Source organism: Netta rufina (genome assembly GCF_964035555.1).
Source record: "Netta rufina genome assembly, chromosome: 7".
In the NCBI taxonomy this organism is placed as follows: Eukaryota; Metazoa; Chordata; class Aves; order Anseriformes; family Anatidae; genus Netta; species Netta rufina.
Genome location: NC_140130.1, coordinates 7,248,515 through 7,274,658, shown reverse-complemented (window position 1 = coordinate 7,274,658; position 26,144 = coordinate 7,248,515). Strand labels below are relative to the sequence as shown.

Genomic DNA, 26,144 nt, shown 5'->3' with positions numbered 1-26,144 from the left:
ACCACCCATTTGGGAGGGAAAACAAAAAAAAAAAAAAAAAAAAAAAAAGAAGAAAAAAAAGAAAGCCTTCTAAAAATTGGACCCCAAACCAATTTTCTCGTAGTGCTGGAACTTCTAACAGTCTGTTCAGCTCGATACACCATGTTGACCTTCTGTTACCAACAAACAACGAGGAAACGCAAAACCAACACAGAATTGTTTCTATGGTATTATCTGCCACGAGGTTAATGCCAGTCTGACTGAACCACCAGCTGGGGAAAACAGATTTTGGGACAGGTACGTAAAATCTGGAAAACATTCTGCAGGGATATTCTTCAAAACATTCTGCCCAGCTGCTGCATGGTGGCTGTTACCAGCAGTGCTGGGAAGGCACCAGAAACCAGGCGACTGTGATACAAAACAGTTCTTTTGTAAGGCCTACTCCCTAAGAGCTGTAAAGCTCCCAGAACCAAGGAAAAGTCTTACCATAAAAATCAAGCTACAAATGTGACTTGAGACTGGGAAGCTTATTCCCCATTCCTCCAATTTTATTTTATTTTTAAAATCTAATTGCAGTTTTTACTGAGATGTCTAATTTACACGAATGCTTCCCAGCGACACAAATGCAATCAAGTAATGGCTTGAGAGCTGTACAGATGACATGAAAACCTACTCTCAAACTACGTTATAAATTTAATACCTGCAGTACCCATGTGTCCACATGAGATTAACAAAACATCCCTCTGTCTTTCCATCTCATGTGATAATACCCACAGTATTTTAGCCATCAGTACAAGTATCTCTAGTGCCATTAAAAACAGAAAATCAATTCTTGCAAAACAAATAAAATTTATCTAAATAAAACATATATATATATACTTCATCAGCCTTTAATTTACTTTTTTGTTGCAGGGGAAACACTCATCTGACATACAGATCTGCCAGGACTCAAAAACACAACTCAAAACTATTTACATAAAAATGCACATATTTTCTGTATGGAAAGACATTTGCAGTTATCTAGGGTATATTTTTTTCTGGAGCTGTAAAAAAATTTCTCATGCTTCAAAACTTAGCCTGTAAAATAAATAAACAAAAGCTAGGACTTTTTGTTTATCCTTGGAATACCTCAGTGGTCACGTTTTTTCCAGAAAGATGATCAAACTTTCTCTCCAAGCAGCTACCTCCTCTTCTAAAGGCAAATAGGTGTCAAATGTGAAGTTAACTCTACTTTAGAATAAACCGTCAATGTATCTTCTTGTTACAAATTATTGACCTCCAGGAGAACGACAGCAGCTATAGAACAATGCTAAGGAAATGTAGTTTTGACTGGTTTATTATATTATTGAGAATCCCAGCAGATGTTTAAGCAAGGCTGCATTCACAGGCTTATGCATTTTGCAGTAAGGGAGTCTCATATATGCTACAATTTTTGTTGCAGTATTAACAACACTGGAAAGCTCTTTAAGTTAAAGGCTCTAAGTTTACATGCTTCTTGTGACAGCATTGAAGTTGCCATACGGAAATTCAAATGGCATACACAAAAAGCACAAATTATTTTGTAAAGGCCTCATTGCTTAACAATGAATAGAATTGATGGGAATTTCCCAGCAGGGTGAACATTTTTTCTACCTTATCCTAAAATGACTTCTGGAGATGGCAGGGAGGCTGAAAGAGAGCTTTCCTTGTTAAAAGTTTAGCTTTTTCACTTGTCTTCCTATTTGAGGATTAAGCAATCATCAGCAATGCAGTTTTGATGCCACAGATGAGCATACCAATTTCCTGTCCATCTTGCTTCATGCATTCTAATAATCATTTATTGACTTAACTGTCTCTTTCTTTTCACTTTTTTCTTTATTATTTTGGAAGAAAAAAAATGCTCTGTCAACATCAGAGGGAGTATTTTAAAAATTACATTTAGCGAGCCCTGCAAAATTAGCATATTTTCATTTTAAAGAGAAGTATCACACGTGGAACCTCCCCTTCAGCCCCTGCATCCCCTGCCAGATAAAAGAGAATCAGGTTCAACAACACTGCGAGAAAAGCAAACTTCAGAGTATGCAACACAAGAATGTGATGATTGGATTTGGTACAAATCTGAGACGTTAAACCAGTTCAAAAGGTCCCTGAAAAACATAGCACTAAAACTTTTATTATTTTAGCAGGTGGCACATTATCACTCTTACAGACTGGTAATTTTCCTTATTATCCCCTTGACTGCACATATAACACAGCAATATGAACCTAATAATGACTATAAAAATTTCCATTAACAATGGAGCTTGCTATTTACACACACAGAATGTGGTACCAGACCAGTGTATGTGATTTTTTGACTGATGCATTGTGCTACTGTATAAGTCTGCAGAATTTTCGCACCACCACCACCACACAACAAACTGTTACAGGGTATAAAACCCGTAACTTAGCATATTTAGTTTTATAAACCTTACGTTTCCTCATCTGTCCCAGTGATAACAGAACTGCACAACAGGAAGAAAGCAGAAAAGCATATTATTATACAAGAATCAAATTGCAAATTATTTTACTCCAAGCATATACGAAGCTTTGTACTTGGATGCACAAGTACAATAGACTTTTAAAAAGGTGCAGAGTTACTCAAAATGCCTGTAAGTTGCACTGTTATTTCTCTTCTGTCATTCTGTAATGACACATTTCTCAGAAAAGACATAAAGGATCTGTCCATCAATAGACTTATTTTTACCATTTTCCCAGACAAACTGCTGCCCTGAGATGTGCCCGCAAATCTCTGTCCCCAACTCTTCTGTGCTTAATAAATGCTCAGAGACAATGCAAAAAATCCTTCAAGTTGCAAAGGCAGCAGCCAGACACTGTTTTTGCATGGCCACACAAGGGCACAGACACTGCAAGGGACTCGGGCTGCTCTGTCACACCATGTTTGTATATGCTCCTTCATCCCTCCTTATTTCAACAGCAGAAACATGCACAATTACTGCCCCCGGTACTCAAATGATTGAAATAGTGATTATTGTTTCCTCTCTGAAGGTAAAAAAAAAAAAAAAGAAAGAAAAATCATACTCTGATTCTTCCTGAAGAATGATGACAAACATCTTGGCCTGATGGTATACAGTCATTAGAAATCATCTTTACTGAACTGATTTTGACAGTTCCTGCAGCAAACCTCATATCTTTGTACAATTTTGCTCTAAGTAAAATCCTTAATTTTCTGTATTTAACATGTTAAGCAATTAAACATTCATATCACCACCTCTGATTCTTTTCCTCTTAAATGTTACATCAGCAAAGAAAGCACTGAACACAGAAATTATTCTTTGCTTGCAAAAATGGGGCTCAGTAACCAGATTAAGATTTGTTTTGAGACCATTTATCAAGACACGTTCTTCACAGCTAACTGATACATGCTTTGATCACCAGGATCAGCTAAGAACTGCAGGCAGTTACCAAGTCAGACTACAAAAATAAGGAGAGTGGTGTATACTAAAGACGACACCAACCTTCCTCATCAATGGCAGGATCTGAAAAAAAAAACCACTGCAGTGGTTTATGCTTTTTTTAGCAATAGAAGCTGAATGAGATCAGTGCTGGGTGTTTTTCAAAAGCTTTCTTGTTCTTAACAATCCCTAAACCAAAAAAACACATAATTGCTACAACGTTGTGAGATGACTTCTGTTATCCTTACTCCCATATCCAGTATCAGAAAATTATCTGTATCTATGAGATTCTCCAACATGGAATGTGAACTGGAGAAAACATGAAATACAGAATTAATGCATTCATAAGACAACTGATTTAGTAAAAAGCGGGATACCACATGTATGCTTGTTTTTTTATTAACTCAGTTGTCTTGAGAATGCATCTAACATGACTGTCTCCCTTTTCAAAAGTACTTCACATCCTTATCCCTTATGACGGTGGTAACTGAAGCCTGATGGTTTAAAAAGAAAATAATCCAGGAAAGACAAGCAGGATTCTACCACATTTTCTCTAGTGCTTTTTGCTACTAAGCAGTTTTCAAAAGCATATGGAAATAAGAATTCAGTCAAAATTACCTTAATAACCAAGTCAAACTTCTGGTGCAAATCTCTGTTTATTGGTTTCAGGAGCGTGAGTTCAGCTGTTGTGAGATTCATATGGAAATACTGTGGATAATCCTCAGGAGTACCTGTAAAAAAGACACTGAGGTTTGAACAAGTCTGAAAGATTTAGTTTAACAATGCATTTTATTCATAAGTCACAAAAAGAACAAAACCCAATCCTGTTACTATAAGGATAAAACATTGCATAATGTGTACATGTAGCCTAATTGTACAATAAACAGTATGCCTTTAATAACATCATTTCCTTACTCCCTCTAATCATGAAGGTTCCTCTCAACTGGGAATACCTAAATAGTTGATAATAACAGCAGGAGCCCCCACACACCTGCAGTTGGTGGAAATTCAGCTTCTTGGGTTCCAGGAGATTAGCACACATGTAATCAGTTAAGAGGATATACAGAGAAATGATGTTTCACTGCAAATCATCTTCCACCCACCACATTTCTGAAATCCAACTTGCTAAACATACAACCGAGATTTCTCTTTTCAGCTTTGAAGTAAAGTTTCCCTTGAGGTATCATATCATGACATTAATCACAAAACAAACAACGCTACATACAGTGTTCTGCATGTGAACATATACACAAAGGAAATACATGAGGTGTTGTGATTAAGTTGTAAAGATTTTACAACTATGCTCGAGATATCCATGTTATTGCTTGAAGACAGAGCCCTGATTTTGCAATCTAAAATAGGTGCTTTAATACTTCGGCTCTTGTAGTTCTCTCGTACCCATGGACAAACTCCTGTTATTACTTCAGTACCTGTCACCTTATGAGTCTAAGAAAAGAAGTTTCTCATCAGAGGAGACACCAGATGAGACCTTATCCATGTCTACGAGCTTCCACTCATCATCAGCAAGTAGTGCCTTGATCCAGAGCTCCCAGGATACTCTCTGACCTGGTTAAAGCCAAGGCCGTCAGAGCCGGAGCGCAGCTGTGAGCCCACAGAGACCCCACTGCGCCTGGCCTGTGCTGCCCAGGTATGTCCTCAGGGCACTGTGCTCAGGCCACAAGGCTCTGGCACAAGACCACGCAGACAGAAGGAGGTAAGAATTAAGCTACAGTGATTCTGAGCCCTGTGGCTCTCAAATAAAGCAAGCAAAAAGGTAGCAATGGGTGAGTGTTAATTGCCGGGGCTGGATGAAGACAACAGTACAGGATACCATTCAGCAGCAGTCTCTTACCTACCTGACAGCACAGCCTATACCACATTTTTTTCTAAAAGAGTAAGGTATGTTCAGTCCTTGTGTGCGTATCAGAAAGCTGTACCCACCTACTGTACTCTCATGTCTTGTCCCAGTTTATTCTGGTTTCATTGCCTGACTTTTCCTCAGCTGGGGAGCTGAGACCACAGACCTGAACAGAGCAGGGCTCAGAAAGCCAAAGCTGTTAGTAACAGCATGAACTCTGGCATCTCACAGCTTAGCAGTATTACTAAAAGGATCCGAAGAAACAAAAATACGGATTAAGTGTCTAAGATCTTGAGTCATTTTAGGTCTAGGCATAGTGCGGTGTAGCAGCTGAGAGGCAGAAAGCACTTTGCTGATAGTATGAATGCCTCACTAAGTCCCCTGGGCTCCTGGATTCCTGTATCTTAAAGCAGCCATGAGAGCAGGACAAATACTGCCAGGCCAAATCCTCAGCACAGAATAACAGGCTATAAGATTCAACAGAAAAAAGACTACTTTTCTGATAAATGATGCTATTACTGTTCACCTTCGAAGTGGAATGATTAGAAACCACTTTTTGAAAGTCAGTAGCTACCCCAGGAGACAGATTACTGCCCAAACCCATGCGCAGTAATTTAATTTGTCCCTCATCATATGACAACTGTTTGCTAAATTGTGTCTCTGTATATATAGGTATCACGGAATCATATATACACATACACACATAAATACACACATACATTCTGTGAATTTTTCTCTATACATCTATGCCATATACCTCTATGAAATATTTTTATGCAGAGTTTCTAACTCTAAGACCTTTTTCTCCCTCCTTTAAATTTTGACTCCTAATTAACAAATGTAATTTTTTAAGAGCACCAGGCATCCAGCAGCAGTTCTGAGCACATGGCAGATAACAGATTGCTGTACTCTTAGGAGGCTGCACTCAGATGGGTTGATGCTGAGAGTTAAGAAAAAATCAAGAAATTAGGGATAAAATTATAAAAGCACCAATAAAGAAGAAAAGAAAGAAGAAAACAGAGTTCCTTGAAGGAGAACAAATACATAAGTGAGGATGGAGATGGCTGTAAGAGGCACAAGGTGATCTGCAGCAGGGAAGATAAAGCTAACATTGTATAAAGACACCAGAAAATAATCTGGGAGGGGGGAGGGAGACAGCAAGGAGGACAATCAGGAAAGATTAGAGTATAACATATGAGATAGAGTATAACATAATGCCTAAATCCTAGTCAATAATGCCTGCTTAGGTGCTGCCTACCACAGGAAGTCTCCAAACTCCAGGATGCCTTACATACACACTGAAAGCAAAGTTTTCCAGGAACTGCTCCTGCACAAAAACAGTTGCACCCTGACAGAGCAGAGCAACACTCAGTCTATGCTGCTGCCTGAACTGCTTTGAGAAAGGAGGAATTGCCTACTACAGCCGTAACTAGGATGATCATGCAGGACAGGACAATGGCCACAATGTGAAGAGTGCTTTTCGTGGCGCTGAGGAAGGCTTTCACCTTCTTGCTGTGCATCAGGGAGCTTACAGGGTTAGAGAGAAATCCCTGAACATGTTGCTGCGTTTTTTGTCTCTGTTTAAAGATCAAACAAGTAGAACAGTTAATTTTCTGAAGCTGGTAGAAGAAATCACAGACACAGTTCCATGGTCAAATCCAGAAGCTGATGATTTAAAGGAAAAAATGACTTTTCTGAAAGACCAGACCGGAGAAAAGAAAGCCTTAAAAATACCAACAAAAGCAACCCAGGGTAGACTTTCAAATAGGACTGAGTAGTAAATGCAGAACAAGTGCAGCACAGGGTTATGATGTAGTTAGCACAAAAGAACAAAATGGGGTAAGGCTGCAGATGAGAGCAACTGAGAAGATGGGTTGGGTCCTACACTGTTTCTAATGCACACGCTACTTGCAGAGGGATGCCAGGCACTCCGTGTGGATCTACTGCAATGACTCGCGCATATTAAAGTTCCTTAAAGTCAATGAATGCAAAAATTTGTGCATTAAAAAAATTCCAAACATCAGGTTTCCAAGATATCAAAGCATAAGAGATGAATTATTACAGTTCGATTCTCTCTTCTGAAGTACTTTCTTCATGTACATTAGCCAATACTTGAAACAGAAGACAACAACCCCACTACCACTCTGCTGAAACTAGTGCTCTAATCTTAGAATGAACCTTTAGGAATATTTAAGACTTGAACTTCTATAATTTTATCAGTACGAGTCCATAACTACTTGAATAAGCACTTTCAGACATCTTGATATATCCTTTTAGAGGATTGCACTCAGAGGTCAGAGCAAGCAGAAAATGATGAGCTTGGGCTATTTCTTCATTTCACAAGCACCTTAACCTTCAAGTTACATTTGTCTTCGGCAGTGCTATGCTCGCGTGAATGTGTAGCAACTTTCACAGGCATTTTCTTCATCAAGTGAGTTTCTTAACTCCTTTTCAATGGATTGCAGGGGAACCTGTTGTTCTCAGAATTGGAGAGGTTCACTTGTACCCTCCTCACAGGAAAGACGTTTGGTGAAAGCAGCACTGAAGCATTTACCTGACACTTGAAAGGCCAGTTACCTTGAAACCATGACAGGCAGAGATCTTTATGAGCACTTAAGGATGAGGTTAGTAGGCCACATCAGGTGGAAGCGACTTATCACTGCAGTGATGCTGGGCTTTGTTAGAAAGACTTCTTGACAATATATCCTAAAGATATCAAGAAAGATGTGCAGAATTCATATATAACATCCACAGTGCCCAAAGCATGTGCCAGGACTTGACTTGTATAGGTGTGTAGCAGAAGGAAGAAAGCAGGGTAAAAGAACCACCACATTAGAACTCAGTCAAATCAAGTAAAGTTCAAAATCAATCTCATTTCGGTAAGTAGCTTATTTTCTCATTCTGTATTCACAGTTCAGACCTCCCAGTGTTTAAAAAAAGACATATCTGAGCATATAAAGAACTACATTTAGATCTAAAGCAAGGGAAAATCCATATGAGAAATATCTGCAAGGCCTAATTTCCTGTGAAACTATTTAAAATTTTCTTCAGTAAAGGCTACAATATAAATAGCACTGCATACTGGCAAAATGAAGATGGACTTAAAAACTAAAGAGAAATCCTTCTGAAGACCATGGCTCAAAAATGAGAAAAAAAAAAAAAGAGTAGCCTTTCCAATGAACATTAACGAAAAAAATCAGACTGCTATAATGCATGTTTCTAAATTATCTCTTCCAGGTCACAACAATCACTCAAACATTAAAAATATCACATGTTAATAAACACAATTTTTATTAAGTAAACCTTCTAATGAACTTTGCACGTTACTCAAAGAACATTAAACGAACGGGCTAAATGTTGCACTTGGACATAACTGTCAATAGCTGAACTTATAAATAAACCAAATCAGTTTCCACATATAGAAGTACTTGGTGCATTTGCTCTACAAATGTTTACAAACCTCCTTAACAAAGTAAGCCACAAGACGGCTCTCTAGCAGCAATTCATTTGGAGACAGTGTCCAATATGTCAAAATCACCTAAAAATGTGGTGTTGTTTGTAATCATAGTGAAGCTTAACGTTAACAGTTTCCTATGACCTTAAGCATTGGCCAGCTCTGCATGGTATGGCAGCCATTCTTTTGTACCCTCTGAAGATAGTCCTGAAAATAACAGACATATCAATCCATCAAACCTGCTTTTTTTCCCCTTTCACAACAGACCTATCGTATACAGAATCCTGTTTGTTTGTTTGTTTTTTAAAGACAAGTAAAACTAATCAGTATGCTAATAATTAAAATTTATACTTTCACAGCAAGAAGTCCACATAGCTGCAGTTTAATGCAGTAAACATGAAACTGATGCAGTTACACAAAATACAAATTCTCAACTCCCGTGATAGACACAGGGTAGGGAAAATACTACAGTGTTAAGTCTCTGTGAAGAACAGGGCAGGTGGAGAACTGGAATTGCAAACCACCGCCTTAGGGCTTTCCATTATTAAATCATACAAGTTAAGCAATTTGAAACAGATGCCAAACAGAAGAAAGTAGCAGGAGTAAAATAAATAGCAGAATAAAAGATGTCCCCTAGCGAAGTATCTATCTCTGAACTCTTGCTACAACTGCACCCCTCTCTGACCAGAAAAGAGCAATGTCAACTAAAAACAAAAACAGCCAACCAACAAAAAAGCCACAAGGGAAAGAAAGCATGCAAGCTCACAGGCACCAAATTAAAGTTGAATGCAGTAAGACCCTTTAAGTTGCTCTGTGACAGGAGACTTTTGGAAGGAAACTGCTCTTATTGCCTTTCTGTAGAAATCTGTTACACTACTGTCTCTGCACCTGTGAATGAAAAAAATGCATTGCAACATAGCTACGAGCACAGACAAGTCTCTCTCCTTTTGCTTGCTATGTTGCTCCATTGGCCAAATCAGAAACTTCTGAATCTAATCTGAACAAATAAAAAATAATGCAGCCATTTGGAATAACTTCTACATCACAGTTAAACATAAATAGGTAAACAGTAATTTCAAACATCCCACTAACCACAAAATTTATTAGGTTTCCACATTCCCAGTCAATCTTTCTCTGGTCATAGCAAAGCGACCAATCATGAGTGATAGCAAGAGTAGCAGACACCAACCAACTAGGATGGAATAGAGGATGCCCGGTCGATCAGAAGGAGGCTGGATGTTTCGGTCTTGATCTATGGCTTGTATGGGTGGAGTGACACTGATAGGGTTCACATGTGCCTGAAATGAAAAATCAGACAGATTTCAAACAAATTAGAAAGCCAGTAGGCAGGTCTTTAGGTTTAATACAAAAACATCCCACTGTAACGGATATTTGCTGAAATTATAGGAGAAAAAGTACTCATGTATTTAAGAGAATACTTACAGCACATATCTCATTGAAATCAAAAGTATGTAGATAATGTATATATTTCTACAGTGATCTTCTGTGTTTTTGATACATTTTGTCTTACAATGGTGTCTTCGAAGAAAGGCTCTAAGCTCATAAATGTTCAAGCAAATGCTTGACTATGCTACTATAAATAGTCCCTTGAATCAGGCATTTGAGACATAATCACAGCAGTGAAATACAGCAAATGCTTTAAAGAAAAGAAATAAAAATAAATCCTATTTGAGAATCATTAGGAACGATACAAGAATTTATACTACAAAATAAATTCAAGCCAAAGTACCAGACATTTCAGGGACAGGCACATCTGAAAAGTTTGGACAGACACTACAGTGATTCGTACTGCAATAATGCACACCAGGATGGAGCAGTGGGGTGATCTCGCACACTGAACATGGAAACAGAAAACAAGATAAACAGGCTTTCTTATCCTATTCAAAGGCTTTCCTCTTGTTTATTATTTGTATTCCTGTTTCGTGACCCACCAAATTCAGAGCATTCCTGTATCTACTTGCAGCACGAAGCCTTCATTGTAACTCTGAATGTCTTCTGAAGCTTCCCTATGCCAGCACACTCTCCAGGGGTAACACCAGTGCTGGCATTCCCAGCGCAAAAAGAACAGTTTCAGTAACCTTGGCTGTTCAGTCACCTAGAAAAGTAGCTACTCCATTAATAAATATGTCCCAATCTTTCCTCTCCCCTTCTTGTAGCTTTTAATTGCATGGCCAAACTGTTCAATAACCTCTATGAAAAGCCAGTCACCTTTTTCTCCACATATGACTAAACCTGGCAGTCTTTGCTTTGGAGATTTCTAACACTCCACGTTCTGCAAGAGGGAACTTGAAATTTAGCATAAGAATAGGAGTGAGACGAGTCCATGCTTGGTCAAGTTTTGGCACAGCCTTTAGTAACCCCTCTGCTAAGATCTAGAAGAAATCTGCATGAGTGTTAGCGATGCCCTCGGTAAATCTATAGGGAAAAGAGATGAGCCAGGAGGAGGAAAACAAGACAAGATGGATGCAAGGGAACCTGTGAGAGGAGAGCTAATACCTCCTGCTTATGATTTTGGATACAGAGCCACATGGCTGTCTGCAGCAACACACAAACTACTCTGCCCAGGGTCTGCCCCCCAGAAGTCCCTTCCCTTGGGTTCCCAGCTCTCTGCTTAGGGCTTCTTCCACAGCTCTTAACGAACGGAAGAGGTCCTTTGCTTCCACTTACGACTCTTTAAAAAATTAAACTCTTAAAAGTGTAATGAGGAAGATGGGCTCAAAATAGGCATAAAGAAAGAGAGAAGAAGATATATTTGACATACATTTGAATTTTTAAAATGCTTTAGGACTGCACAGAAGTTACACGCTGAGAGACAAGATTATGCATAAGTGTCCAAGACAAAAAGATGCTATTTTTGAAGTCATAGATCAGTTGAAGCACTTGCAGGCAAATCTAGATTATGGATAAAAATATGCCCACAACAAAATAAATCATTTGTGAAGACTAGCTAAATTTTTAAGTCACAATTACAATATTGCAGGTCAAGCTGAAATGTCTCAGTCTATGCTAGAGAAACAGCAATGGATCTAACCTTGTCAATAATGAGCTGTCAGCTGTACCTGGCTGCTGAAAGTACACTAAAATAATACCTTGTGGATGTATAATTCAGATAGCAAGGACATGCACTCGCTTTACTTCCCAATTCAAGGAGAAGCTCAGAAGCAGCATTTAGAAAAAACACATTTGAAATTAAAGAGATTTTACTTGAACAATATGTAACACCCCATAGTGCCACCATTACACTAACTCCTCCAAACCAAAGCAATCAATTGAACAGAATGAGTTGTATGAGAAAACAAAGAATGAAAGATGAAATCCACTCTCTTTTACTCTATGCACCACACAAGTTGGTTTTCTAGGTATTGTACACACTCTGAAGCAGGCTGCTCATGAACTAGAAGATACCACACAACACGATCAGTCACAGACAGCTGAAATGCCTAGGGATAATTTAAAGCAGATTTCAATTAAACAAAATGATGTGCCTTGAAGCAAAGCTAAAGGTACTTTCCTATTGTTTTAATAATCTGTGGATAATGAAAGTGTCTTTTTCACTTGAATTAGAACTATGAAAACATAACTGCACCAATGACACTCCCATTAAGTACACTAATGAATTTGCACATTTACGATCTTTCCAGTAGTTGTACATATACTTTTTATGAAAAATAATTAAATATTTGTAGTAAAAGTATGCTTTGATCAACAGAGACAATAACCATTGTTATTATCTAGGGATATTTCTTCCTTTCATGGCACTTTGGGATTGAAAAGGCTTTAGCAGGTGCTCACAGCTGCCGATGTGGCTGGAGGCAGTGGACACAACGACAACACCCACCATCACCAGCACAACACTCCAAGAAATGACCAGGCTTTGTGTGGCCCTTGGAGAGAAAGGCCACAGCCACATCTCCACAAAGGTGGCTCTGGACTTGTGCAGAGGGGGTAGAGCCTCCTCGCAGCTCCACCGAGTGGGCACGACCCAGTTCAGGTATTGCAGAACGAGGTCTGTGCAGCCACCACTGCTTCTTACATCCAGCTTCCTTGAAAAGCACACACACACAAAAGCACTGTCACAAGCAGCCTCAACAGAGCGCTCCATAAAATGGTGGAAACTCATTAAAAAGAGGGGAAAAAAGACTGCTGAAGAAGTACAATGTTTGCAGGGGGGCACGACTGCTTAAGGACACTCAATCAGAAGCAAACAAAAAGCTCGTGTGGCTTTTATCGAGTCAAGCTTGAGAAAGGGCAAGGGGAGTCAGCACGACTAAGCAGCAACACAGGGAAACTGCTCAGAATAACCAGGCGTCCTTCAAAACCAGTCACATGCTCATGAAGTACATAAAAGGGTTCACAAGCTCTGGCAGGAACAGGTGTGGTTTTTTTTCTAAAAAAAAAAGGAGATCTGACAGTACTATGGTAAAATATGCAGTCATTTATTTACTCTTTCCTCAATAGGGAAAAGTTCTCTCAGTTGCTGGGTTTGGTGCTAACAGACTTCCTGGCGTTCAATAATATAAATAAATAAATAAATAAAATACATTAGAAATTATATCACAAGCAATAAAATTAAAAAATTTCTTCCTCAAACAGAACTGTAACAGGAAGCCTGCCAGAGTCTGCAGCACCAACAGGTGATCAAGGCGAAAAATAAGGGAGGAAGGGAGAGCTCAGAAAAAATAAGGGAGTAGTTGGAAATCCGATTTATTTTTCTGATGCCTTGCAGGACTCACTGGAAACCAGAATACTCACTGATACTGTAGACTGAACAATCAAAAGAGTAAAAAGTCAAAATGCGCAAGTCAAAACGCAGCATTCCTATACAGAGGAATCTTCTCAGCTTTGTCTGGAGGCTGCTGAGTGCCAGCAACCATCCTTTTCACTGCAATCAGGTAAGATGTTATCGCCTGCAGGCTATGAGGACGGAGCACTGGGAATCTTTCCCTCAGCTCTTTTCAACAAAAGATCCCTCGTAAGTTACTATGAAATGAACAGTGGATACCACCGTGTTTATTCACAAATGTCATCAAATTGTGCCCATCACTAAATGGTACACACTTCCAGAAGCAGCAGCAGCTACTCTTGTCACAGGGAGGAGGACTGGAAAATGACTTGACATTACTATTACAAATTCAAAAGGGCTATAATACTTTCTGGCCCTAGAAAGGGCACAGCAAGCGTTCATTCAAATGCTTTTTTTTCCAGCTATACTAAATGCCAAGACAAAGCTTGTATTAATTTCCTAAGCTCTTTTTGTGTCTTGCTCTTTGACCTACGTGGTTAGCCACAATTTGGCTGCAAATTGTTTCTGTTCATCAGAGAAACCAATAACAGGGCCAGGTCTGCTTGAAACAATCCCGTTTATTTGGAAGGAAAGCTAAAGCCACATTTCACTAGAGAGGAAACTTGCAGTTCTCCTGCATACATCTGTGAACACACTTAACCACGCAAACTCTTGCTGCTTTCATCAGCGAACAGACTGCCACCACACCTCTGAGGCACTCCTTTCCTTCTCTGCCTGCCACTCAGTTTCAGCATGCACACACAGATGATCTATTTCAGACAGTGACACATGGCTAGATCACAGACGTCTAAGAGAGATAACATGTTAATGAGTATAAAAAAACAATAATAGATGGTAAAGGTTCCCTGTTTTTTCTTACCTGAAAATTTCATGAAACAATCTATAGAAAGAGATCTTTAAACCAGCAAGTTATTGATTAGTCCCAAAGCTTGCAAAGTAAGCCATAAACCTCCACCTGCAGTCTTCCAACAGGGTTTTAGCCTCTTAAGGATAGCGAGGAAAAGGAACAAGCCATTTACTGAATGGTTTATTTGTAAATAAAGTTATAATTATATTTTAAAATAAATAAAAGAACTGCAGCAGCGTTCAATAATCTGTGCTGTAGCCAGCAGGCTGCCTACAGGACATCGTTTTTGCTGACAATAATTAAACCCAAGCAAGAGATCAGCAACTTCAGAGTACTCATGTACCTTTCTAACACAAAAGCCTTCCACCTTCTCTTGTTTATCTTTCTGATTTGCAAAGTTGTGCAGTCAGAAATACTCAGCTGTAGTTAATGCAATAGTAACTCTTTCAACCTCGTAAGAGTGAGAGCTGAACTTACTCTGCATACCTGTAGTTTTACTTGGCTGCCTCCCCAGGACATGGTGACTCCATGCAGTATTAAACAACAGCATTTATGTGACTTAAAACCCGTCATATCAGTAACTCAGTTCTGCCTGTATCTATCACTGTTCTCTCAATATTGTCTGTTACTAAATACTTAGTGAAGTCATGACGTACCAGAACCTACCTGCACAACACTTCAGGGTTTCCAATTAGCTACTCATGCTGTACCACATACAGTGATACACTGATTTCAAATAGACAGACTTGTAAGGCACTGTTAGTACCAAGGACTATGTACTACATAAGGAAAAACAAAGCACTGACTGGCATTTGCTATGAGTCACAAGTTTAGTGAGTTTCACGGATAGGTCTGAGGATAGCTCTACGTCAAAACCCAGACTTGCTCTCTTTTCCACAGCCTAGCTGAGACACAAAGCTAAACTTGCCAACTGAATATGGTGATGGAGGACTTCTTCCTCTAGGGAAGATAAGACAGAAAGGGAAGAAAATGGAAATGACATTTTTAGAGTTTGAGTTCCATGAGATTTACTGTACAGGTGTATATATATATATGTATGTATGTATTCACCTTTTTTTTTTTTTTTTTTTACCTTATTGCAACTAAAATGATTATGTTCTAGGAAACCCAAAAAAATAAATAATTAAAAAATTTGGATATTGGTGGGTTTGAGCAAGTAATATATTGATAAGAAGTGCCTTTACTAACCCTCACTGAGGGCAGGTGAAGACTGCAGATGGTGAGCCAGCCTGGGGGTGCATGCCCTGAGGTGCTCCTGGGAGCAGCACCAAGAGCGACTACGCAGGCAGGAGGGAACATCACCAACTGCTGGAAAGGGACAAACCTCCATGAAAAGGAGGAGTTCTCAACCTTCTGAGTTATCCCTCTACAAATCCACTTACAGAAGGGGCAAAAGCTACATTTTTAAATATTAATATAGTTTCAACTATGAGAAGGCATTTTCTACACACTAATTCACACAGCAGACTACGTTATCCAGAAGTTATCAAAGATTGCTTAAAAAGAAGAGGAAGAAATATACGGAAAGTATGCATTGTTCCAGGTTGGCCAACATAAGATAAATCAGTCCCTTGAGCAACAACCTACCAGAGCAGGAGTGCTTGCTTGCATTAGTATTTCAGTCTGCCACTTTGCCATGACATTTCTTAGGCAGACATGTTTAGCTGACCTTTGCCTAACATATACATTACTAACACAGCTGTGAAAACCTGTCCTAAATCTCAGTCTTACCAAATAAATTGATATTCTTGTAAAATAATTTCTGAAGTTGCAGTAGGCCTTGTGTTACCAATTTGATTGTCCTACAAGCTCTAACTCATATATACATAGACAATCTCCTCCGCAGAGGTATCCGGGATGTTTACAAAAAAGGCAAATGCTACACAGTTAAGCATCTTCTGTAAGGAGTTCAATACATTACCTAATACTGAAGAATATGAAATGTTTCCCTGTGCATTTTTCCCTAGGCAGAACATATATTCAATTGTGAAAAGAGCATGCCTAATTTATTCAGATTTGGCAGATGATAATTATTATTATTACTTGGGGATATGCTAAAAAAGACATTGATTTTAATAGAAGTAAGTATTTTGATCTGTCAGTTCAAACGACAGCACTTCAACAGGAATTGCTTCCAGCTCTGGAAGAACAACGGCAGAGATGATGTGACTGAACTGGTGACAGATCACTACAGGTCACTTGTTCCCATACATTTCCAAATATGTGTTCTGCTGGTGCTCTGACCAGTGGCACACACGGACCAGTTGACTCCTGGTAAAGCCCAGGGCCTTCAACACGCATGATATTCATAGGCAGGCTGTTTAATTCAGAGATCAAGCCAGAACTCTCATCCCTGTGCAGGTGAGGTTGAAAAGCTTTTTTGCTGGATAGAAATAAAAATAAAAAAAAATAATCTAGTAAGGCGATACACATCATCCTGTGCTGAAATCTCTAACCCTTTCAAAGGTACCCCCCTATAGTATTAAAGTTTCTGATGGACTGATGAATTATTATGGTTATACTGGTTCTCCATGTGCTTTCTTGAAGAACGTGCAAGGCTGGAATACAAGCTGTAAATCAGAAATTAGCAAAGTGATGCCCATGCTGTGCGGAAATGCATACACTATTGCCAACACACAGTACTAAAACAGCAGGAAGAATTGCAAAACCATTCCAACCTCGTTTCTTGCTGCTGCTTCAGATGCTTTGCCAGTACAATGAGGGCTCTGACAAAAACCTAATGCACGCAAATCTGTCAGGAAGTACTTTCATATTGTTAATACGCAGAAAACACTTTAATGAGATATCCAACCAAAATAAAATAAATAAATAAATAAATAAAGACTCTGAAAAAAGTATATTCAGCTGAGATACTACCAAAGATCTGTCATTAGTCAGATTGATTATGTTATGTCATATCTTGGATTTGCAAGGTCTCACCATTCACCCTCTCTTCTTGCCTTCCTGTGTACAGATACTGAGCTGACGTGAGACAAATACGTACATAAATACAGAGCGAATGGGATTTCCTGAGCCCCTTTGACAGTACACAACACCAAACACCTGTTTTTTCTTTTTAGTTTTGGGTTTTCTTTGGGAAATATCACACTCTTAAGAGTAACAACTTATATATAAAAAAATCACTTAAGATCTCAAGAGAAAGCCAATGCAAAAAAGAGAAGCATTCCCTCCTCCCCCTCCACCCCCCAAACAAATATAGATTTAAAACGCACTGTGAAGCTGAAGCACAGAACAGAGAGCAAATCCCCAGCAGAAAATTGTTGTGATCCAACTGTCACAGGAGCTAACGTGCTTATACTCAGTTCTGCACCTGGAAAACTGTTCCCCAAGAAAGAGGAAACCCCCACACGCAGACCTCCTTCAAAACCTAAGTTCCTCAAACCCAGCATTTGCAGCCAGTTCACCTAACCATACTTCTTGCTCAAAACACCGTGCACCTGAAGGCTTATGCTCTGTAAGTACGTCTTACCACCAGACGATATGGCAGAGTCCAACCAGACTGTATGAAACATCCATGCTCAATATGAAAACCAGATTTGAGTAGCATTTAGCAGCATTCCCGATAATTCCTGCTTTGCTCTGAAGCACTTGTGCAAAAGGGCACTTCTCAATACCACAGGTACACAGGTACTGTGCTAAAACAGTCTACCAGTGATTAATCGTGTATATTAAAATAAGTATTACAAAATCATCATTAAAAAGTGTTCAGTTCAAACACATGTAAGCAGAAATTAATAACAGGGGTTGATCTGCAGATTGAATGGTTTGAAATAAATCTAATTTTTCTATTTAAGAAGTTTATCTTCATTTCTAAAAACCTTCAATAAGCAACAGTAGGTGGTAAGTTATGAAGTTGACACATCTGAACTCACCTCTCATGTCTTCCCTGGAGGTACAAAAAGTGCTTTATTATCTGACAAGAAAAAATAAGACAGGAGATTGGCTATTAACAAGCAAACCGCTTTCTGAGTTCAGCACCATAATTGTCAAATAGCTTTTAGTGCCTTATTTGGCTGTTCCCATAATCCATGGTAGTTGTGCTTAGCTTTCTGTTGTGTCCAACGTTTAGGCAGTTTACTGAAATGAAAACTGTAGAGTGCAAATATCCTGACAGATTGTGTTGTTAACAAAGTACGCTGTCAAAAAAAATACAATTCCTTTCATTTATTTGTAAAAACAAGCCACCTTAGACGGGGAAAATATTTTGAAAGAACAGCAAGATAGTATAATCAATCAGAACAAAGAAGAAAATAGAGACCATTTTTATCAATGATGTCTTCCAGGAACAGCAGGTCCAAAAAAAATTGAATTTCATCAGGATCTGATCACAGTGCTCACTAAATTGCTTTTTCTGTATCTGACATGCTTTATAAGAAATGTCTCCAACAGAGAACCTGTGCTGGAGACTAAACAAAATGCATTATGCAACGGGCCTCCTACCTCAGCATCCACATATAATCTCCTGTGCAATTCAGGCAAAAGCAGAAATTGAATTTGGAGGTTCCGCTTGTTACAATGTGATGATTGTGATTAGAGAACAATAAGCATTTCCTTTGTGATATTTCACATTTTTCCATGCAAAATACGAAGCCTATTTCCTTGAACATCTTTCAGATTTCTGATGGTAGGTTTATTATCATCATTATTTCTGTTCAGGATTCATAACAAGGCCAAAGAACAGATGCATAAAACCAAGTTGTAAAACCCAAGACAAATACACCTATTTCTGTTTGACAAAGATTCAAAAAAAAAAAAAAAAAAAAAAAGATAAAGATCAGTTTAACACTTTAAAATAACGACTTCTGATCTTTTAAAAAATTCTAAAATTCATGACAATAAAGAAGTCTATTACATATTAACACCATTTTGTTTTCCTTTTAACACAGTTATCTCAAAGGGGGAAAAAGGATAGTTTTCACCTGTGTCAACAGTTGCTGCTTTCAGTAGGTGCTGGAAGCTCAGCACAGCTCAAGGATCAGACAGGTTCATGGAACAAAAGAAAAAAAACAACTCTCTAGTACCGATTTTTAAGGCAGTGCTGCTGACTGCAACATAGGAGAACCCTCTGGGGAAGAACTAGCACCATGGGTTGGACCCATCTTGCATTAATCTACACAAAATTAGACTCTACACAAAAGCAAAACAAAACAGCAATTCCCTTAAAATGCAGAAATGGTGAACACAGAAATGAGTGGGTCAGTATGTGACCCAGATCTTCTTTCTCTTGATTTATCTAAGCATATATTATATTACAATAATATTGCTTTGTGTGTTTACCCATTTAGTATCTTCCTGCTGAGTACTCCGCTTTGGTAGAGCCATTTCTCACCTGGAGGAATCATCAAGCAAGATTAAAAGTCTCTAAAGGGAGCAAATTTCAAAGTGTTCAATCTCCAGCCAAGCAGCATCCCCATCCATCAGGATGATAAAGCAGTCTAAAATTTGGGGCTAAAAAGAAAAAAAAAGACAGAAAACAAAACAACAACAAAAACAAACCACTGTGGAACACTACTCTAAGTTTTGTGAGAAACATGTACATTTCCTTTACTAATTATTTCACACAGACACAGAATTTCTAGGTTGGAAGAGACCTCAAGGTCATCGAGTCCAACCTCCAACCTAACGCTAACAGCCCTCCACTAAACCATATCCCTAAGCTCTACATCTAAACGTCTTTTGAAGACTTCCAGGGATGGTGACTCCACCACTTCCCTGGGCAGCCTGTTCCAATGCCTAACAACCCTTTCAGTGAAGAAGTTCTTCCTAACATCTAACCTAAAACTCCCCTGGCTCAACTTAAGCCCATTCCCCCTCGTCCTGCCACCAGGCACGTGGGAGAACAGACCAACCCCCACCTCGCTACAGCCTCCCTTGAGGTACCTAAAAAGAGCGATAAGGTCACCCCTGAGCCTCCTCTTCTCCAGGCTGAACAAGCCCAGCTCCCTCAGCCGCTCCTCGTAGGACTTGTTCTCCAGGCCCCTCACCAGCTTCGTCGCCCTTCTCTGCACCCGCTCAAGCACCTCGATGTCCTTCTTGTAGCGAGGGGCCCAAAACTGAACACAGTACTCGAGGTGCGGCCTCACCAGAGCTGAGTACAGGGGGACGATCACCTCCCTAGCCCTGCTGGTCACGCTGTTCCTGATACAAGCCAGGATGCCGTTGGCCTTCTTGGCCACCTGAGCACACTGCTGGCTCATATTCAGCCGACTATCCACCATCACTCCCAGGTCCTTCTCTGCCTGGCAGCTCTCCAACCATTCCTCTCCCAGTCTGTAGCTCTGCTTGGGGTTATTGCGCCCCAGGTGCAGGACCCGGCACTTGGCCTTGTTGAACTTCATGCAGTTGACCTCAGCCCATCGGTGCAGCCTATCCAGATCCTCCTGCAGAGCTTTCCTACCCTCAAGCAGATCGACACACGCACCTAACTTGGTGTCATCTGCGAACTTACTGAGGGTGCACTCGATGCCCTCGTCCAGATCATCGATGAAGATATTAAAGAGGACCGGCCCCAGCACCGAGCCCTGGGGGACGCCACTAGTGACTGGCCTCCAACTGGACTTGGCTCCATTCACCACGACTCTTTGGGCCCGGCTATCCAGCCAGTTTCTAACCCAACGAAGCGTGCGCCAGTCCAAGCCAAGAGCAGCCAGTTTCTTGAGGAGAATGCTGTGGGAGACGGTGTCAAAAGCCTTGCTGAAGTCAAGGTAGACCACATCCACAGCCTTTCCCTCATCCACCCAGCGCGTCACTCTGTCATAGAAGGAGATCAGGTTCGTCAGGCTCGTCAGGCTACATTTACTCTGTATCTGCAAAGAAACGAGCACTCTCGTCCAGGCAGTGGAATGCCAGCTGCAGTTACATAAGACCTGACCCTACGCAAACTGTGCCCACCACAGTCCTTTTCTCACTGAAGTTTGCTGCTCTGTTAAGAAATCACTGTAGGCAGGAATTTAGTGCCCTGCTACAGATACAAATTCAGTTGTCACCATTATCATGAGCACGTTAATATGCTTCTTTAGTGGTGACATTTACAGTGGCATTAATGCCAATTTTAGACAGAAGACCATAAAAATAATTTTTCTGGGTATATTTCAAATATTTTCATTTTCAGTAAATCTGTGCAGTTGTGTAGATAGATCATGTGCACAAATATGCAACCAGCAATGCCCAAATACTTGTTTTGCATGAGAAAATGTCTATTGTACCAATAAAACATTCTGCTGCAAAGTGAAAAGGCATTCATATTACCCTTCTGTTTTTCCAAATGAGATAAAGTTCATCCTCACATCTTTTTCAAGTGAAGTGGAATTTTAATCTAAAATTTCAACATCTTTTCTCAAATCCCAATACTCTTCCAGAATGAAGAGAGGAATTGTTTGCAAAGCAAGCTCCCAGCTGTCCAGCCACCAGAGCTGCCTTTAAACTCGAGCACTCAGCGCTGCCGGGTGTGGAAGCAGAGCTGGGCGCAGACTCGCCATATCGCTTTGTTTCAGAAGAGGGCGTTCCAGCTCACAAGGAGTTTCCTCCTGTTCTTGAGGCTAGACTGGTAGGGTTTTATTTTTATTTATTTATTTATTTAGTATTTTTAGGCTTTTTTTTTTTTTTTTTTCCAGTTTTTCTCCACGAGTCTTAGCAGCACAGAGCAGATGTGCACACAGCCCTACCTACACTGCGCTGCATCGTAGCATCACCCAGAGCTATCTCCAAGGAGACTCCCAGGGTAGCCTCAGAAGGCCCATGATAACCCCAAAACTAGGTAAAGCAGCTCGAGGGGAGTTAGGTATGGCACACAGCTGTGACAACAGAGCAGCCACAAGCCTCAGCGCTTCTGCTCCCACCTCCAGTTCACTCAGGATGTGTGCCTGTAGCCCTCTGCAGAACTTTAATTGAGGCATTACTGCTTGATTAATTGAACACCTAATGTAACCTGCACCCTGTATTGTGACAACGAAATGACGAGGAGTATTTTTCACAACCCTTAATGAACAACTAGTTTGCAGTTTAATAGGGTAAGCTAGCTACGGACATTATAATTATCTCTATAAGAAGAGATGTTACGACACGGATGAGAATTTTTCTGAAGTGAAGTTCACTGATAAGGCATCACTGTAAATGTATTTTGTCTAAATGTCAACATTTAAAACCTTTAAATTTTTCTAAATGACATTTAAGGATCAAATAAATTAATACACACACTTCCTCTTTGACAATAACTCCATACCGTAACAAACACTGTTTTATGAAACAGAAGACAGAAGTGGATATTGTGAAAGTGGCTTCTTTGTCATGGCAAATATCCAATTCAGCAATTAATTCACACAAGCGATTGATTGTATGTTCAAGATACAGGCCTGAGCTCAGAATGAGACAGAGACGATGCTTTCTGAGGCGCTCTTTCCTCTCCTGAAGCATGAGTTTTTGAGGAGAGAAAGGCTCAGTTATTTCATCTCTGAAATCCCTTCATGGTTTCACAAAAAGCAAGACCATTCCAAGTGCCAGGTTGTGGCATATCCAACAGAAGTGAGGAATCACACTTTTTTTTTTTCTTTTACTGTCCTCACATAATTATTTTTGGAAGCTGCATGAAAATGAACTACATTATACTAAGGTAGTATTTTAAGGCAGGTTTTTTTTGTTTGTTTGTTTGTTTTGTCCCTAACAAGCTTTATAATGAAAACTCAATAATTAAAAAAGAATACAAAAGGATTAAATAGCAAGATCTGTTAACTAAGACTAGGATCTTTATCAATTTTGCTAATTCATGAATCCAACAGATCTGTGGCATTAGTTCTGCCCTTACAAAGAGAAGAGGATTTATGCTAGTAAACCTGTTCTACTGTGCACATCAAAACCACCCAGGAAACCTGGATATTTCTTTTCCATATTTATGTATTTGCCTTACTTGGCTGATCAGCCAGAACAAAGCTTGAATCAAAGCACATCATCTTCATTTCTGAAAGGAAATGACTTTTAATTACAGCTGCACAGTTATTTCTTCCAAGCAGAAGTCAAAAGCCTTTTTCTTCATAGTGTCTGACAAATCTGTAAGAATTCAATATTCTCCCAACAGCGTTCCCGGTAAGTTACTAAATAAAATGACAAACATCAGGCAATTAATCTCCATAGCTAGAAGAAGAAAACTGAATATGATCAAATCAGTCATTTTTACCATTTTATTCCCCTTTTCTCACAATTATTAAAGGAACCAGACTTCAGATTAACTCTATAAAATTTCACTTCACACCTTGATAAATGCCTAGAAAATGTGCCTGTCTTCCCCATCAGCCAAATATCTTGTCCAGATTAGGTCTCTGGCACATCACCATCAGCCCAGGAATCCCACAGACACAGTGCATTCACAGGTCTCTTGATAACCCAGTTCCTGGTAAGAAAAGTGTTTATCTCACCCCATACAAATATTCAATGACTATTTGCAATGAAGCCTTTATTTTCCTTTCTATTTCACTTTTGAGTATATATTGTCCAAAACTACTCCGTTTTCAGTCAAACTTGATCCTTTTTCCCTTGAAACCTCCACTTTCTCAATCAGACGATGAGTACAGTGCTTTCAATAACTGAAACATCTGGATTCTTTAAACATTCTTTGTGTTTTATGGGCTAAAAGCCTGATTTTGTTTGCTATTTAAGTTGAAAGTAGGCAAGTTTACCTGTTCTCTATCTGAAAATGCATCTATATGTAAAATCACAAGTTATCCCTAGATACATAACAGTGACTGTCCTGCCTGATCAATATATCAAGCAAGTGAAATGCTTGCCTGCCTGCTCAGAGAGATTACAGTGAGTAGTTCTTAGCTTCACGTGTTCCCATCTTCAAGTCACTGTCAATTTTACTGATAACGCTTTTGAATTAGCCTTACTGCTTTGGCATCGTCCCATATGCATGAAAATTAATTACCTGTAATGTCACATCTCTATTATTTTAACCTTTTCATACTTCACTACTTTTCAGTGACATTTCCTTAGGGGTTGGGGGAAAAAAAAAAAAGGGGGTCTACTAAAAGGGTCTACTTATCAAGAGATTGCATATGGAAGATAGGCAATCAATCATGAAAACAACAGGGAAAAATCACAACAGAAGACTTAAAACTCCTTTTATGACTCCTTATCATGCACTAGCAGATAATCAATAGCTTGTCAAAGCTGTCCATTTTGACTTAGCTCAAAGTGTCATTTACATAGTTAATTCAAAATCACTGGCATCAAGTTATTAAAAAAAACCTTACACTAGTAAATCTACTGTGAACTCTACTGCTTATTTAACATTGTCCTTTACCTTGAACTTATTATCAGTCAGATAACCTCTGTATTGCTGTAATTATTGTGAAAAGATTGAAAAAATTCACATGGAGAGTTTATCCACAAACATCAGAAGGTAAACCACCCCCAAGAGAGGATTTTATCATTGGTTTTGAATTGCTTTCCAACTTCCAAAACAATTCAAGATTGCCTATCAGTTCATCGTGCATCTATGCTTAAATTTAATTAGAAAAATTGCTACCTGCTGCTGAACTATACTGAAAATAACTTGCCCATAACAATTTGCCTTTCTCTATTAAAAAAAACCACACACACCAACGAATGCATATCTGTCACAGAAATCAATCTTCGTTTTCTCGTTCCTGATCTGAGTCTCAGGTTTTACCTAAATTGCTAATGAAACATTAATAACTGAAAAATGCATCAATCTGCTCTTTTTTTTTTTTTTTTTTTTTTTTTTTTTTTTTTCAGCCAGCAGCAGCAGCAAGACTATTCAAAGCCTCAGGCACTAGAGAGATTCTTTTCTAAATTACTGAATAAGAAACAAGACAAGGACATTAAGATACAGTCCCTCTTTTTGCTGCGTTTCTCTGGTTAGTTCTTGTAGCATGGCTCAAGTGACACCACTACTATCTACCAAACCTTTTTTGGCTGTTAAATACATGGGACCTCATTCAACTCACAGCTCAGCAGTTGAAAGCACCTTATCCTTCCTTAGAGATTTTACTCTAACACAAGAATAGCCACGCTTTTCTAAATAAATATTCGAGTATATAATATTCAGACTAGAAAGTACATAAGCCTTTCAGGCAGCAAATAAAGATGCACCAGCGGTATTTGGTCTAACAGTTCCTCAGAAATAGGAGTGTTTGTGAAGAAAATTCAAAGCGATTATGGTATTACGTATGATGAGTTCCTATGAAAACGCAGGCAACGTGCACACTGTTAAAACCAAGAAGTTCACATCCAATCCTGTAATGCACTATGGGCCTGATTTTCCATGATGTAGAGCTCTTACATTTATTAGGAAACAGCTGCAGAATTCTGTAACAAAAGGTAGGCTTTCACCGTCAATAATTTGTTGTCATCCTAATTGTGTAGAAACTGAAATAATAGCTGTTGAAAGTTGTTCTTCCCCACTAAACATTTATTTAAAACCTAAACAAGCTTACTGCTCATTCCTATTGAGCCCTAAAACCACAAGGTGCAGAGAATGCAGCATTCATTATTGGTAAACGTAAGAGATCCTCATGCAATGTGAAGGTATTTAAAGTTATACACGACCATGCATATACATGCATTTAATAAGGAAATTGCTATTTTCCTAGGTATTGAATACTTAGAAATGCATGCCAGTATTCAAAGCTATCAATATTCAACGCTAAGGTTAATTTATAACATAGGAAGAGATAAAGAAACAGATGGAA

General features: G+C 39.2%; 1 protein-coding gene across 4 annotated transcripts in view; it reads right to left on the bottom strand.

Moving 5' to 3' along the window:
- The window catches only part of PCDH15 (protocadherin related 15), a gene marked incomplete at both ends in the record, with an annotated part of 362,472 nt that overhangs the window by 215,825 nt on the left and 120,503 nt on the right, over positions 1 to 26,144 (bottom strand). For all 4 annotated transcript variants that reach the window (XM_084290012.1, XM_084290010.1, XM_084290013.1 and 1 more), the window contains 2 exons: positions 4,032 to 4,144; positions 9,915 to 10,023. In XM_084290012.1, the coding sequence (XP_084146138.1) occupies positions 4,032 to 4,144; positions 9,915 to 10,023 (222 nt within the window). The remainder of the gene's footprint in view (positions 1 to 4,031; positions 4,145 to 9,914; positions 10,024 to 26,144) is intronic.